This window comes from Adiantum capillus-veneris, chromosome 12 (genome assembly GCF_014529385.1).
Source record: "Adiantum capillus-veneris isolate H3 chromosome 12, ASM1452938v2, whole genome shotgun sequence".
Lineage (NCBI taxonomy): Eukaryota > Viridiplantae > Streptophyta > Polypodiopsida > Polypodiales > Pteridaceae > Adiantum > Adiantum capillus-veneris.
Genome location: NC_140942.1, coordinates 77129418 through 77144479, shown reverse-complemented (window position 1 = coordinate 77144479; position 15062 = coordinate 77129418). Strand labels below are relative to the sequence as shown.

The following is a 15062-nucleotide window of genomic DNA, read 5'->3' as shown; positions in this document are numbered from 1 at the left end:
CTATTGGCTGGGCTAAAGAGGGTCCAATGAGCTTCTAGTCCTATCCAACAAATATCTAGATATTTCAAGCTCTCTCTCTCTCTAAGGGGTAAGGAGGACACTTATCCAAAGACTACCCATATACTTGAATGCATGCTGCATGTGATTGGCTAGGGGGGGAGAGGTTGCTGTTACCCAAGTGGTAAATGCAGATTGTTTCAAGTTGCATAAACTCCCAGCTTGCCTCCACCCTCGTGTTTGAGAGAAGATCAATGATGAAGAGTTGGGAATCTATGATGATCCATTTGGCTCAATTTGCTTGGATGGTCTTGAGGATGCTCCGCACATATGGAAAGGGATGAGGAATTGATGAAAGTGGAAGAGCCCATGGTCAAAGAACATCTGCTTTTGGTTGTCCACAGAGAGCAGGAGCAGATTATGGATGCCACAAAGCTCAAGAGAGAGGTATGTGCTACATTGTTGATGGGTATGCTTGTGGATGGTGCTATGCATTGGGCTATCCAAGAGTTGCAATGGTCCTGAGAGGAGGTCTCCACTTTACTAGGTTGGGAGGGACGGCCAGGTATGTGCAGTGGTATGCATGTTGAGCAAGATAATGAGCACGATAGAGATCTATTTGAAGCAAGCGGGGTGTAGTTCTACCTAAAGTTACTGCAAATGGATGGTTACAGTCTCGATTATGTCTTTGATCCAGGTGGAATTCATGCTATGATGCAGGGGGTGGAGCAATCCACTTAAGGATTGGCAGGAAGTAGCTGTAGGGCTCTGGTAGTAGTTCACCAACTTAAAAGACGAAAAATTAAAAAATAATACTATTCAAGTAAATTTGGGCTCAATCCAAACACCCTAGTCTACTCGCAAGACGCTTTTGGTTCACACCATGGAACATGGGCATGGGCATGACCAATGCATGGGAAATTAGCTCTTCACTTTGAAAAAATTAGCTTAAAGAAAAAGATAAGGAAAAAGCAAAAAGCAAGATAAGTTATCAAGGTAAGTAAAAAGAACTTATCTACAACAGCTCTGTCCAACTCTTCCTACGAGTAAAGCTTCATTTCCACTCCGGATTTCAACTTTTCTTTTTCTTCCCGTTTAGAGGTGTAATTCTCCATGAGAACCCATGTGTAATCTCGGATTCTTTATGGCTTATGCCCTATGAGACAGAGCGATGAATATGGGAGCGCGCCCAATGTGCGATGTATGAAGGGTGGGAGTGGCTAGTAAGTCTGGGGTCACGACACAAAGATTCTTTAATATGAGTTTCCAAAGTGCCAAAGTGCCGTGTCTGCTCTTTGGTAGGACCGGTATGCTTTGAGAAAAGCACATGCCTGAAGCTTTGATATTATTGTTACGAACTTGGGCACCCCAAGTTGTTAATCTAGCACGATAGAGCATAGAATCTCTTAAAAGACTTCACAAACTTAATCATAGTTAAATAGAGAGTCGATACAATCTGACATAGTTCTGTGCCCAGAGATATTGGCCCCAAAAGCTAGCGCCCCTTTTGGTTGTTAATGCTTGAGCAAAGTTCACATGTTGAAGGGGTCCTCTGCTCTTAGACTCTACATCTAGATGCCCTAAAGAGTGAGGCCCCTAAGGGTATAATTATTCTTACAAGGGATGCCAAAAGAAGAGCCCCAAAAGCAATAACTCAAAAGTTGTAAGGCGGAGCGGAAATAAATGTTGATATTGCTCAAGATGAGCGTTGAACTGTGCTCAAGGGTTCCTTTTACTTACGAAAGGGAGAGCCTTCCATTACTTTAGAGAGAGAGTGTAGTGATCACAAACAAAGTGAATGCTATTGTAAATGAAAGTTTTGAGACTGAGAGAAAGAGAGAGAGAAGAATACGACACCAGATAGTTCTCAAACCCTCCTCCAAGGGCCCCCTTCTCTATGGCGAGAGTTCTATGCTATAGATTCCACAAATCTCTAGATGCAATGAATTTGTCGACGATGTTGACGGCGATGATAAAAACGACAAGGCTGGTCTGAAAACTGAAAATGCAAGGGCTGAAATGATGAAATTTGCAAAATGCTGACTTTTCGCTGAAAACTAACACTGTGTCGGGCGAGGATGGCGATGACGACAACTCAAAATGTAGGTGATGAAATCTAAAAACAACGGGCTGAAATTGTAAAAACTGACTAAGTCGATGGTACGACAAGGATCTGCTATGGGTAGGTGAGATCTGCGAGGCTAGGTGCTGAATCTGCAATGGCTAAGGGTTGCAAACTGAAAACACTAATTGACTTGGCTAATCTAGCACCAAGAAACTGCTAAACTCTAGGCCAGATCTGCTAATGGAAATGCCAAGATACACTAGGACTGATCTGCTACAGAAAATGCCAAGTTGATCTTGTTGGTATGCTAGGGTTCTATGTCGATCTTTCTATTGAGAAGGTGCACTGCAAGCTGCTAGAACTTCTTCTGTCGCCTCTTCTGTTGGAAATGGCCGCCCCCGCTCTGCTTATATACCTGCTACAAGCTGGGTCGAGCAGTCACTCCTACAGCCCCACGACCCTGGAAATTGGTGCAATGAAAGATACCTTTTGAGGATTGCCAAACCTCAATCCCCAAACAATAATGCAACAAGCCCAAGTCTGTCATTTCAAATTCAGAACTCAAACTCTCATGAGTTTGTTGGATGAGTGCTTTGTGGTCATCTGTGATTATCAAGTTATCGACATACAAGATAATAATGACTTGTTTTCCATTCTCTCTAAGAACATATAAATTTGCTTTAGAAGAACTTCTTCTAAAGCCAAGTTTTTTAAAAACTTATCAATTTTGACATACCATGCTCTTAGAGACTGTTTCAAGCCATATAAAGCCTTCTTCAATCTGCAAACCTTTTGTTTTGAATGATACGTCTCAAACCCTGGTGGTTGCTCAATATACACCTCCTTCTTGAGAAGTCCATTCAAAAATGCAGACACAACATCCATTTGGTAAACAACCCATAAATAGATAGCATCAAGAGAAAGCACAAGATGAATAGTTTTCATTCGAGATGTGGGAGCGAATGTGTCACTAACATCAAACCCTTCAACTTGAGAGAATACTTCTGCTACTAACCTGGCTTTGTACTTCTACAAAGAGCCATTAGCTTTATTCTTGAGCTTGTACACCAATTTTGTGCCAATGAGTTTCTTCTTTGGAGGCGAATCCACTATTTTCCAAGTGGCATTCTTTGTGATGCTATCGTACTCAGAGTGCATCACTTCCTTACACTTTGGATCAACCACAAAGCCCACAATTTCTATCATGAGAGCCATGTTGACAATGTGTTCAAAGGATCTCCTTTGCTCCTCTATTCTCTTTAACCATCGCAAATCCCCCTCCTCTTCATGAGGATTGTGAACCTGAGGGTTTCGAGCGTCAAAAAGCTATTGAGCTCACTTTGGTAGCGGCTTTTCCTGTGATGCTACAATAGGTTGGTTACATTTATTTGAGTTGTCATCACAACTCCTCCTCTTGATTTTTTATCTGACTTTGGTCTGGCACATGGTGAGTTATTTCTTCATTTGATGAGAAAGTGGACGAGCCTGGTTTCTCCATCGTATGTGGCCCTTCTTCAAATACCACATCCTGGCTAGTGAGTATTTTCTTTGCCTTTGGATCATAGAGTCTATAGGCCTTAGACTTTTCATTGTATTCGACAAATACACACTTCTTGCTTTTGGATTCTAACCTTGTTCTTTGTGAATCAGGTATATGTGCATAACAGAAACACTGCAAATGTTTTGAAATGCAAGACCGAAGGTTTCTTACAAGAATAGGCTTCTTGAGGTGTTTTTCCCTTTCAAAGCTTTTGTGTAGCTTCGATCGAGATAACTTAGCTCAAAATTTGGGAGAAAACTATGCGGGTTAGTTGAAAATAACGCTTAAATGAGTTCTAAGCTTTATAAGGTCTCTCAATCATGTGCCTCAAAAATTGAGCCAAACGGTAAAATCCATGCACAATGGCTATTTTTTACCTTGAAATTTGTGTAAAATAAAATCATGCCTAGATATTTGTGCACGCCTTAAGGAGAGGATGCCTTAAACATGCTTTTTCGCTCACTTTTTCTCATTTTTCCTTAAACAAGCCTTGCCTCCCTTCCCACTCATTCACTTGCATTTTTCAATGCTCTTTCTCTTTATCACCTCTACAGTGGTGGCCATCATCATCCAAATATCATCTCAATAGACTTGTTTTAATGCTATACAACACTTACACAACTCTTCAAGCACATTCCACAAGCATTTTCTCTTTGAAACTATTTTTCTTTAAGTGGTGTTGTCTCTATGAGAAAATTGCATACACAGACACAACAACCAAAAGAGTTCCTGTAAAGAGTGTGTGACTAGAGAAAAGAAGGCGAGGTAGACACATGAAAGAGGAGTCTAAATGCTTCTTGACACAGAAGGAGGCGCTTACAAAATACACCAAATCAACATCAGGATTCAAAACGTGGAAAAACTTTGTGTTATGCATTCTTAGTTGTGGTAACTCATTTAACATACTCAGTGAGCTACAAATAGATTCTAAATACTATCATGTTCATCCAATCTTGGATATAATCCATTTACAAAGGGACAACAATGCAAACGATCAAGATATTCTTTTTGGTTTCATTGAAACTCCCACTAAACGGTGTTTTGGTCAAATAAATAGTTGGACCCGGGAGAGGTGCCAATGAGGAAAATACTAGTATTCTTGAGAAGATATCACCACTTTTATTTTTAAGGATGAAAACACTTCTCCAAGGGGGAGTAATGTCGCCTACGGTAGGAATGGGGGGCAAGACCCTAATCTATGCATTCATGGTCAAGGTTTCACTTGACTAATTCTTGTGGATGTACATGATCACGTGTATGTAACATTTAATGGCCTAAAATCTTATTTGGAGCGGAAATTAGCATGAACATAGTGGGCATTTCATTAGAATAGATTCCTAATGAGAATTACAAGAGTGCTTGGGTGGAGAGAGCAACAAAAAGCATAACACCTAGTTAGATAGCATCGACAATACTTTCAAAAGAGAGAGAGCAATTAAGCTATTGACAACAGTTGAGGACCGGATTTGCATGGAGCCGGTCCCCCCTCCAAAAGGCTTTGTATTATGGTTTCTCCCATCAAGAGAGACATTGTACAATACAATTCTTTGTGTTCCTTCAAGACTAGCTAGTGCAATGAAGATGGAAGCTTCATACACCAAGCAAAAACACTTAATCAAACACAACTTGAATTATCCCCGTTCTCAGACCCAAGACCTCACACACCTTCGAAGATGGTGAGAGCTAGCAGGGTATGAGAGTAGATTGAGAGGAAAAAGAAGTATCTTACGAGAAAGAAGTACATCTCCTCACATAATCACTCATATTAGCATAGCTTAGCTTAGTAATTAGCTTGGTAGAGAAGATGAGCATGCATTGAAGCTTGGCTCTTGGTTGGATTTGCATCCACATGCCAAGAGGGTGTTGATGTAGGCTTCTATCTCACAAGCTTGGAGTAGGTGATGAGCTCTCCATTAAAGCTTGGGAGCAGATAGAGTGTTTTCCCTTCACACATGGTCAAGTGTGAGAGTGTGTGAGTGAATGCCAAGCAAAAATCAGCCCCCTCTCTCTCTTGGGCGAGCCCTAACTGCTAAGTTAGGCTGGCTTTTTCCTCATTGGACCTCCCCAGGTCAAGCCAATAGGAATTAAGCAGCATAAGTGATAGCCTTCTGACATGTGTCCCCCTTTCCCCTTTTGTGAGAGCTTTAGATAATTAAATAATTAAACTAAACTCTCATTGGACCCCTTTGCCTCCTGGCCAATAGGAATCAGGCAAGCCATGGGGCTTCTGAATGCTCATTGGACCCCTTGGGAGACTGCCCAATAGTCTTCTAGGACACTTAATTCTTATTGGTTTCTTTTATTAAATGTTTTTAAATTAATTAAACTAGATTTACTCTAGTTTAATTCTCATTGGTCCACTTCAAGGGTCTTCCAATAGGAATTGGGCACACCTTGTGGGCATCTGGCCTAAGAAGCTGACATGTGTCCCTCATTCCCTTTGTGTAAAGGGAGCCTGTGTGTGTGTGTGTGGTTTTCTCTCTCATCCCCTAGCTTTGGGGCTCGCCCCCTCCCATGTAGGGATGCAGAAAGACTTTTTGGGTACACACTAAGCATCCAATTTTCCCTAAGGTTAACCTTTGGACACAACCTTTGAATTTTGGAACCTTAGCATTTTGGAAGTCTTAATGGGCTGAACCTTAGGGTCTTTTTAGCCCGTTGTTTCACATGGCTCTTTTGCAGATGGCCCCCCCTTTGGATCCCTATTTTCCCTCCTTTGGATCCCTACTGTGGCCGGTCTGCTAACTTAACCAATATTCTAGCTTTTTCTCCCTTGGCACTTCCCCACATTAAATGATCAGTTTAATATGAGAAAATCATTTAGGAGAATTAGATATTGATTATTATGACATTACCTCTCTCTTGAAATCATAGTCGTCCTCGACTATGGTGTAGAGAAGATAAAGCATATACATGAGTCCTTTTCTTAGCGGGTAGAGGATCCCTATGTTACCCTACGACATCATTCCATAATGGATGACTAGTCCATTTGGCGCTTGAGAGCCTGAGGCTGCCGCAAGCATGTCTGCACATTAGTCCTATCAGTCTTCCATAGTAGAGTGACAAGCTCTACTTTGGTGTTTGGGAGACGTCGTCCCCGCAAACTTGATCTAAGCATGCATACTACTTCATTTTTGTGCACAAATCAAGAAAAAGAGAGTCTTATAAGACAAAAATTTTTGTTCATTTTTTTTAACATTTTGTACATTTGCTTACTCTTGGGAAGCATTGTAAGCATTGACAAGGTTTAGGTTATCCTTTAATTGTATGCCTTGCATCCATCTAGCATCTTCAAAAGGATAATTCTTAAACTTAATAAGATATCGTCTGATAGTCTTACCGCCTCTTAATACCTTGTCTTCATGTCGGAGAATGGACTCGGGCTGCAGCACCTCCTCGTGGTCCTCGATCTCCGGTGGGTCTTCAATAGTTGGTTCTTGAGGTGGCTCTCCTTTGTAAGGCTTTAAGAGGCTCACATGAAAAGCATTGTGTATGAGCCAATGATTGGGCAACTTAAGTTGATAGGCCATCTCATTGATTGGCCTAAGAATCTGGAAGGGACCATAGTACCTTTTTGCTAGTTTAGCATAGTACTTTTGGTGGCCCGTAGGATTCTTGCCCGTAGTGTGCCTTAATCGAGCCTTGGGAAACTTTAACAAGACCCAATCGTTTTCTTTAAAGGCTTGGGCTCTTCTGTGCTTGTCAGCAGCAGCCTTTTGCCTTTGCTGTGAGATAGAGATAGCATCCTTAATCTTTTGGAAAGATTCTTGTAGGTCTCGGCTATACTCATCTGCAGCGAAGATCTTCCCATGTACCTTAAGTAGCAAGGGACTTTTTGATCTTCCCTCAATTACCTCGAAAGGTGCTTTTCCTGTAGAAGTATGTACAGTGTTATTGTAAGCATACTCTACTAAGGGTAAGTACTTCTCCCATTGGGATCTTTGATCTACTTCCGTTACATAGGCTTTTAGTAGATCGAGAGTAGTTAGGTTAGCTATTTCACTTTGGCCATCAGTTTGTGGATGATAGGCCGAAGAGAAGTTTAGCCTTGTTCCTAAATTCTCAAAGAGACCCTTCCAGAAATTACTGGTCATTCTAGGATCTCTATCCGACACTATGGACATTGGCAAGCCATGGTACTTGAAAATTTGCGAAATGAAGAGGGTTGCCATTTGATGGGCTTTGATAGTCTTTTTGACAGGTATAAAATGAGCTTGTTTACTGAACCTGTCTACTATCGTCCATATTCCCGTATTCCCATGGATAGACTTAGGCAATCCAAAGATAAAATCCATGGATATGCTCTCCCATGGTGAATTAGGGATTGGCAAGGGTTGAAGCAATCCAAGTTGCTTCCCTCTATCAAATTTTGTCTTTTGACATACCACACATTTGGAAACATACTCATGTATGTTCACTTTCATGGTAGGCCAATAGAAATATGTTTCAATTCCCTTTAGAGTAGACTGAATCCCTCTATGCCCCGCATATGGGGGAGCATGAGATTCATACATTACTTTCTCACGTAGTGAGTTAGTAACGCATAGTCTATTGCCATAGAGAAGATAGCCATCTTGTAAAGTAAATGGTTCTTCTTTCTTCCCTAAGGCAAGGGCTGAAATCACATCTCTAAAATCGGGATCAATAGCATACTCATCTATCATTAAAGATAGATCATTGTGAGTTGCTATGGAAACCGCATTCACTCTCGGTCGTCTTGAGAGTGCATCGGCTACTTGATTATGCTTGCCAGCAATGTGAGCAATATGAAAATGAAATTGCGAAAGGAAATTTGCCCACCTCATTTGTTTGTCGGAGAGCTTGGTCTGCGTCATGAAGTACTTAAGACTTTGGTGATCCGTTCGCAGAATGAAAGGAGTCCCCAATAAATAGTGCTTCCATGAGTCTAAGGCATGTAGAACTGCAAGGAGTTCTTTTTCGTATATGCCTAGAGCTTGCTCAACAGGGTCGAGCCTTCGACTCTCATAGCCTATGGCGTGCCCTTCTTGGAGCAAAACAGCCCCAAGGCAATCACCACAAGCATCACATTGGACCTCAAATGGTTTTGAGAGATCCGGTAGTGTAAGCACAGGTTGAGAGATAAGCTTTTCTTTAAGCTTTTCGAAAGCATTGTTCTCCTTAGCAGACCACGTATACCTAACATTTTTCTTTGTTAGGTCATGTAATGGTCCCGCAATTTGTGAGAACTTTTCTATGAAGCGTCTATAGTATGCACACATACCTATAAAGCTTCTTAGTTCATGAAGATTCCTTGGTTTAGGCCATCCTTTTATTACCTCTAACTTGGATGGATCCATTTGGATTCCATCTTGAGAGATAATGTGACCTAAATATTGAATCTCTTGCAAGAAAAATTCACTTTTCTTTCGATTAACATAAAGTTTATTCTCTCTTAAAACTTGAAATATTACCTGGAGGTGTTGCTTGTGTTCCTCTAATGAATTAGAGTAGATGATAATATCATCAAAGAACACTCCAGTGAAGGTTCGATGAGGCCTGAACAGCTTCTCCATCAAGCGGTTAAATGTGGCTGGTGCATTAGTCAAGCCAAAAGGCATGACAATGTATTCGTAAAGACCAAATGTAGTACGAAATGCGGTCTTTACAATGTCTTGATCAACTATCCTTATTTGATGATAGCCACTTTTTAGGTCAATCCTACTGAAGTAGGTCGATCCTTGTAGCTTATCAAATAGGTCTTCTACCCGTGGAACGGGAAACCTATTCTTGATAGTGATCCTATTTAGTGCTCTATAGTCGACACACATACGATATGTGCCGTCTTTCTTTTGCACTAATAGCACAGGTGAGCAAAATGGAGATGAGCTAGGCCTAACCATGCCCTTCTCAATTAACTCATGCACTTGCCGCATAATCTCCTCTTGTTGAGCTTGAGAAACTCTATAAGGAGGTTTGTTAGGCGGTGAACTTCCTGGAAGAAGTTCAATTGCATGGTCGTCATTACCTCGTTTAGGAGGTAGCTCACAAGGGATGTCGTCAATAAAGACATCTTGAAACCCCTTGAGAAAATTGGATAACTCTAATTCCTTTTGGTTGCTTTTATTTTCTTTTGCTAAAGCATTAGGTTCATTTTGAGAATCTTTAACAAAAATCATGTACACGGAAATAGAGCTCTTTATTGACTTGTTGAAAGCTGGTGTATGTACAATGGGGATGGTGTTACCCATCTCCCTAGCATCTATATACATGTCCTTTTCCCTGAACTTAAAGGAGATTCTCCTTTCAGGAAATTTAACATGGGCAGCCAGACGGTCAAACCATGGTGCCCCTAGGATTACATCCTCATGCTTGAGAGGAGAGATAAAGAAATCCTCTTTGTCCACATAGCCTTGGACATGAAGCCTCAATTTCCCGATTAAGGGAGTGACTGAAGCTTCTTGCCCCTTGAAGGCACTGTCTGCGGGTAGGATATCTCCCATCTCGTAGGATTGTATGCCTAGCTTGGTGGCTAACTCCATAGATATGAAATTGTGAGTAGAACCAGGGTCAAAGAGAATAAAAGCATCATGTTCTCTTACCTTTCCCCAAGCATGGCATAGAGGAGATCCTTTGTGGTGAGTTTGGTGAATCTCCTCCTCTTGGATTTCAACCAAAGAAGCTCTAGGAGGATCTTGGCGGTTGTTCTTTTGGGGACAAGCGCGGTACGCATGCCCTTGTTCGCCGCACTTGAAACACCGGTTATCTTTACGATAACGCTCAAGCTCTTCAGGAGAGAGTTTATTCTTTCCTTTGTAAACTCCCTTCTCTTTAGCTTTGTTGGAATTGCCCTTAGGAGACTTTTGGACATTGTCCTTCCCCTTAGGCTCATTGGAACCCTTGTTTTCCGGGGGCTTATTATTTCTTTTACCCCCCGTTTGGAAATTGATTCGCGAGGCCACCATAGTATGGTGTATTACCGCCGATATGGTACGTGGCCTTTGGGAGTTGACATACTCCGCCATTTCTTCGGTTAAGCCCGCACAAAATTGTTGCTTTTGCTCTCCAAAATCCAACTTTTTGAAGACAGTGGCTTTGAGTTGTAGGTCCCAAAACTTGTCTACATATTTGTGGATGGATTCATTGGGAGAGAGCTTTAAGCTTCGCCATTCGGTGAGTACTTTGTCTTTGGCATCGGTGGCCAAAAACTGCTTCATAATGGAAGCTCTTAAAGCCTTCCATGTTCGTGGAGCTTCACCGTTGGCTCGTAGGCTAGACCACCATTGTCTGGCGGACTTTTGAAAGTGCATAGCTACATGGCGTAGCTTAGAGGACTCCGTGAAGCCCTCATCTCCAAACGCCGCATCGAATTGCTGGATAAAGGCCAAAACTTTGTCTGTAGCACCGAAGGTGCCATCATAGGTAAGGAAAGAGATGCTCTTCCCTCCCTCTTTGAATTTCTTCAGCTTGGACGACCTCTTCCATGCGGCATAGGATTTCCTATGGCCTCTTCTTTTTGATGGTTCAAAAGTTGCACCATCACTTTCTTCAGAAGATGAAGAATTTGAAGAAGATGGAGAAGAGGGTGACCTCTTTCTCGCCTTTTTCTTGTCTTGATCTTTGTCATCTTCACCATAGCTTTCATAAGAGGAAGAGGATGAAGAAGATGGAGAAGAGGGTGTCCTCTTTCTCGCCTTTTTCTTCTCTTGCTTTTTATCATCCCTCTTTGAATTATGGCGTGGAGAAGAGTGTGATGGTCTTCTCCGCTTTGGTGGTGATGGAGAGCGTTTAGCCCGCCGTCTTCGTGGAGCCATCTCCGCCGAGGTGGCGGGAGACTCGCTTCTTTCTCGTTCCTTCGGTGGAGGCTCTTGAGTTCTCCTTTGGGAAGGAGATGCATCATCAAGAAGTAAGTTCTTGAGCCCTTCATATGGATTCTCTTCTTCTTCCCGAATCGGAGAGAGACCTCTTTTGGTAGTCTCACAAGGAGGCTTCCTAGGTGTTCTCTCGTCATGGTGATGACTTGGAGAATCCCGTGAGCACGGAGCTGCCGTTGCACTTCACTTTGGAGAGATGGATTGCCCATGGCTTGTTGAAGCCTAGAAACAAGATAATTAACAAGCATTGAAGCATCATTAGTAGCTTGCTCATGAGCAAAATCAAAGTTATCAACATTAATTTCACTCTCTTTAATATTGTCAGCCATTCTAACAACTTTTAGGTGTAAACTTTTTAGGTGTACTTTGGCACTTCAAGCCCTAGTTGCTACTCCTCTTTACCCCTTTAGAAAAAGCACTCAAGCTACTGTACCCGCGGCTCGAATACCATTAATTGCAAGGAATAGAAGAGAGGGTCTTTCGACACCAAAACAGCACCGGCTCCTGTCAAGCTTCTAATAGCTCAATAGTGGTTAAGCCGTAGGCAAGCCCCGTAGGACTCCACTATTAAGACCATAGCTCTCGACGGTGATGCCCCGTTAACTGCACAAAGGCAGGCGCACTGCAAGGCTGAAAAATCCCTATTCTACTTACTCACAGGCAATTAATAATACCAACCATTTGTAGCTAGCTTGAGGACCTCCCTTCTTGAGCAAGAAAAAAGAAACCTTGAGCTCTGATACCAATGTAACATTTAATGGCCTAAAATCTTATTTGGAGCGGAAATTAGCATGAACATAGTGGGCATTTCATTAGAATAGATTCCTAATGAGAATTACAAGAGTGCTTGGGTGGAGAGAGCAACAAAAAGCATAACACCTAGTTAGATAGCATCGACAATACTTTCAAAAGAGAGAGAGCAATTAAGCTATTGACAACAGTTGAGGACCGGATTTGCATGGAGCCGGTCCCCCCTCCAAAAGGCTTTGTATTATGGTTTCTCCCATCAAGAGAGACATTGTACAATACAATTCTTTGTGTTCCTTCAAGACTAGCTAGTGCAATGAAGATGGAAGCTTCATACACCAAGCAAAACACTTAATCAAACACAACTTGAATTATCCCCGTTCTCAGACCCAAGACCTCACACACCTTCGAAGATGGTGAGAGCTAGCAGGGTATGAGAGTAGATTGAGAGGAAAAAGAAGTATCTTACGAGAAAGAAGTACATCTCCTCACATAATCACTCATATTAGCATAGCTTAGCTTAGTAATTAGCTTGGTAGAGAAGATGAGCATGCATTGAAGCTTGGCTCTTGGTTGGATTTGCATCCACATGCCAAGAGGGTGTTGATGTAGGCTTCTATCTCACAAGCTTGGAGTAGGTGATGAGCTCTCCATTAAAGCTTGGGAGAGATAGAGTGTTTTCCCTTCACACATGGTCAAGTGTGAGAGTGTGTGAGTGAATGCCAAGCAAAAATCAGCCCCCTCTCTCTCTTGGGCGAGCCCTAGCTGCTAAGTTAGGCTGGCTTTTTCCTCATTGGACCTCCCCAGGTCAAGCCAATAGGAATTAAGCAGCATAAGTGATAGCCTTCTGACATGTGTCCCCCTTTCCCCTTTTGTGAGAGCTTTAGATAATTAAATAATTAAACTAAACTCTCATTGGACCCCTTTGCCTCCTGGCCAATAGGAATCAGGCAAGCCATGGGGCTTCTGAATGCTCATTGGACCCCTTGGGAGACTGCCCAATAGTCTTCTAGGACACTTAATTCTTATTGGTTTCTTTTATTAAATGTTTTTAAATTAATTAAACTAGATTTACTCTAGTTTAATTCTCATTGGTCCACTTCAAGGGTCTTCCAATAGGAATTGGGCACACCTTGTGGGCATCTGGCCTAGAGCTGACATGTGTCCCTCATTCCCTTTGTGTAAAGGGAGCCTGTGTGTGTGTGTGTGGTTTTCTCTCTCATCCCCTAGCTTTGGGGCTCGCCCCCTCCCATGTAGGGATGCAGAAAGACTTTTTGGGTACACACTAAGCATCCAATTTTCCCTAAGGTTAACCTTTGGACACAACCTTTGAATTTTGGAACCTTAGCATTTTGGAAGTCTTAATGGGCTGAACCTTAGGGTCTTTTTAGCCCGTTGTTTCACATGGCTCTTTTGCATATGGCCCCCCCTTTGGATCCCTATTTTCCCTCCTTTGGATCCCTACTGTGGCCGGTCTGCTAACTTAACCAATATTCTAGCTTTTTCTCCCTTGGCACTTCCCCACATTAAATGATCAGTTTAATATGAGAAAATCATTTAGGAGAATTAGATATTGATTATTATGACATGTACGTAAATCATGATAGTCAAAGATTTGTTCAGGTCATGCGGTTGAGTAGGAGGTTCACCAAAATCATTGCATGCATGGTCAAGGTTTCATTTGACTAATTCTTGTCAATCTACATGATGACACGTCATAAATCATGATAGTCTAAAATTTGTTCAGGTTCATGCGGTTGAGTAGGAGGTTCATCAAAATCAACCAGAATCTATTGATCAATGATATTGTCCTCCCCATGTAAGTGTTTACGTAAACGAATTACATGAAATACCGAATGAATACAAGAGTGTGGCGGTTGTGAGAGTTTGTAGGATTTGAAAGGTCCATAGTATCTTGGAGATTCGGACTTTTTGAATGCTTTGGCACACACAAGAATACCTCTTCCCCTTTCGTGAAGGTAACTTGCCGACGTTTCTCCTCAGCTTACTTCTGATACCAATCTTGCACTTTTCGAACATTTCGACGAGCAAGTTTCAACATATCCATATGGTCTTGGATGAAATCCTTGACCTGTTGGAGTTTTTACTTTGCCAACCCCACCGTAATTGGCGATCTAGTTTGAAAATTGTACATTAGCATGAAAGGACTGAAGTCAATCATTACATGCTTAGCACTATTGTAAGCAAACTCAAGTAGAGGTAGATACTCTTCCCAATATGATTGTTTCTTGCTAATGTATGCTCGCAACATATCCTCGAGCACTTGGTTGACTTGTTTACTCTGACCATCCATTTTAGGATAATCTATTGTACCTAGGTTGAGTTGTGTACACCCAAGTGTTTAAACACAGCCCTCCAAAAATTCATGTTAAACTTGGGATCATGATCACTCACAATGTTTTGACAACCCATACAACTTGTACAGATTGTCCACAAATAGCTTAGCTAATTCTAGAGTCTTAATTATTGACTTGGTTGGAATAAACTTGCATAGTTTAGTCAACCGGTATATGACCACCTATACCGAGTCATGACCTCGTATAGTGCTTGGTAAACCCACAATAAAATCTACAGAGATACTTTCCCATTTACCACTCCAATGGATGTAAGAGCGTATGAGAGCATAAGTCTTCTTAATGCCTATCTGCCCTACACTTGGACTATTGTGACATTCATAAAGAATTTGGCACCGAATGTCCACGTTTCTCGGTACACAAACTCTCCCCTTGTGGAGTAGGTACCCATTATCGATGGAAAACTCTTCCATCTCTGCAGTTCATCACTCGATAGAGGAGAACTGGGTATGGAGGTCAACAATACACTACCAGCATCAGAGTGAGAAGGATCTCAGATTTTTCAC

At 41.9% G+C, this 15062-nt stretch overlaps 1 protein-coding gene across 1 annotated transcript in view; it reads left to right on the top strand.

Moving 5' to 3' along the window:
- The first annotated feature begins 327 nt into the window (after positions 1–327).
- The window catches only part of LOC147445978 (uncharacterized), a 79859-nt gene continuing 65124 nt past the window's right edge, over positions 328–15062 (top strand). The window contains exons 1-3 of the mRNA XM_086524654.1: positions 328–444; positions 545–562; positions 3713–3764. Coding sequence (XP_086380780.1) covers positions 328–444; positions 545–562; positions 3713–3764 — 187 coding nt within the window. The remainder of the gene's footprint in view (positions 445–544; positions 563–3712; positions 3765–15062) is intronic.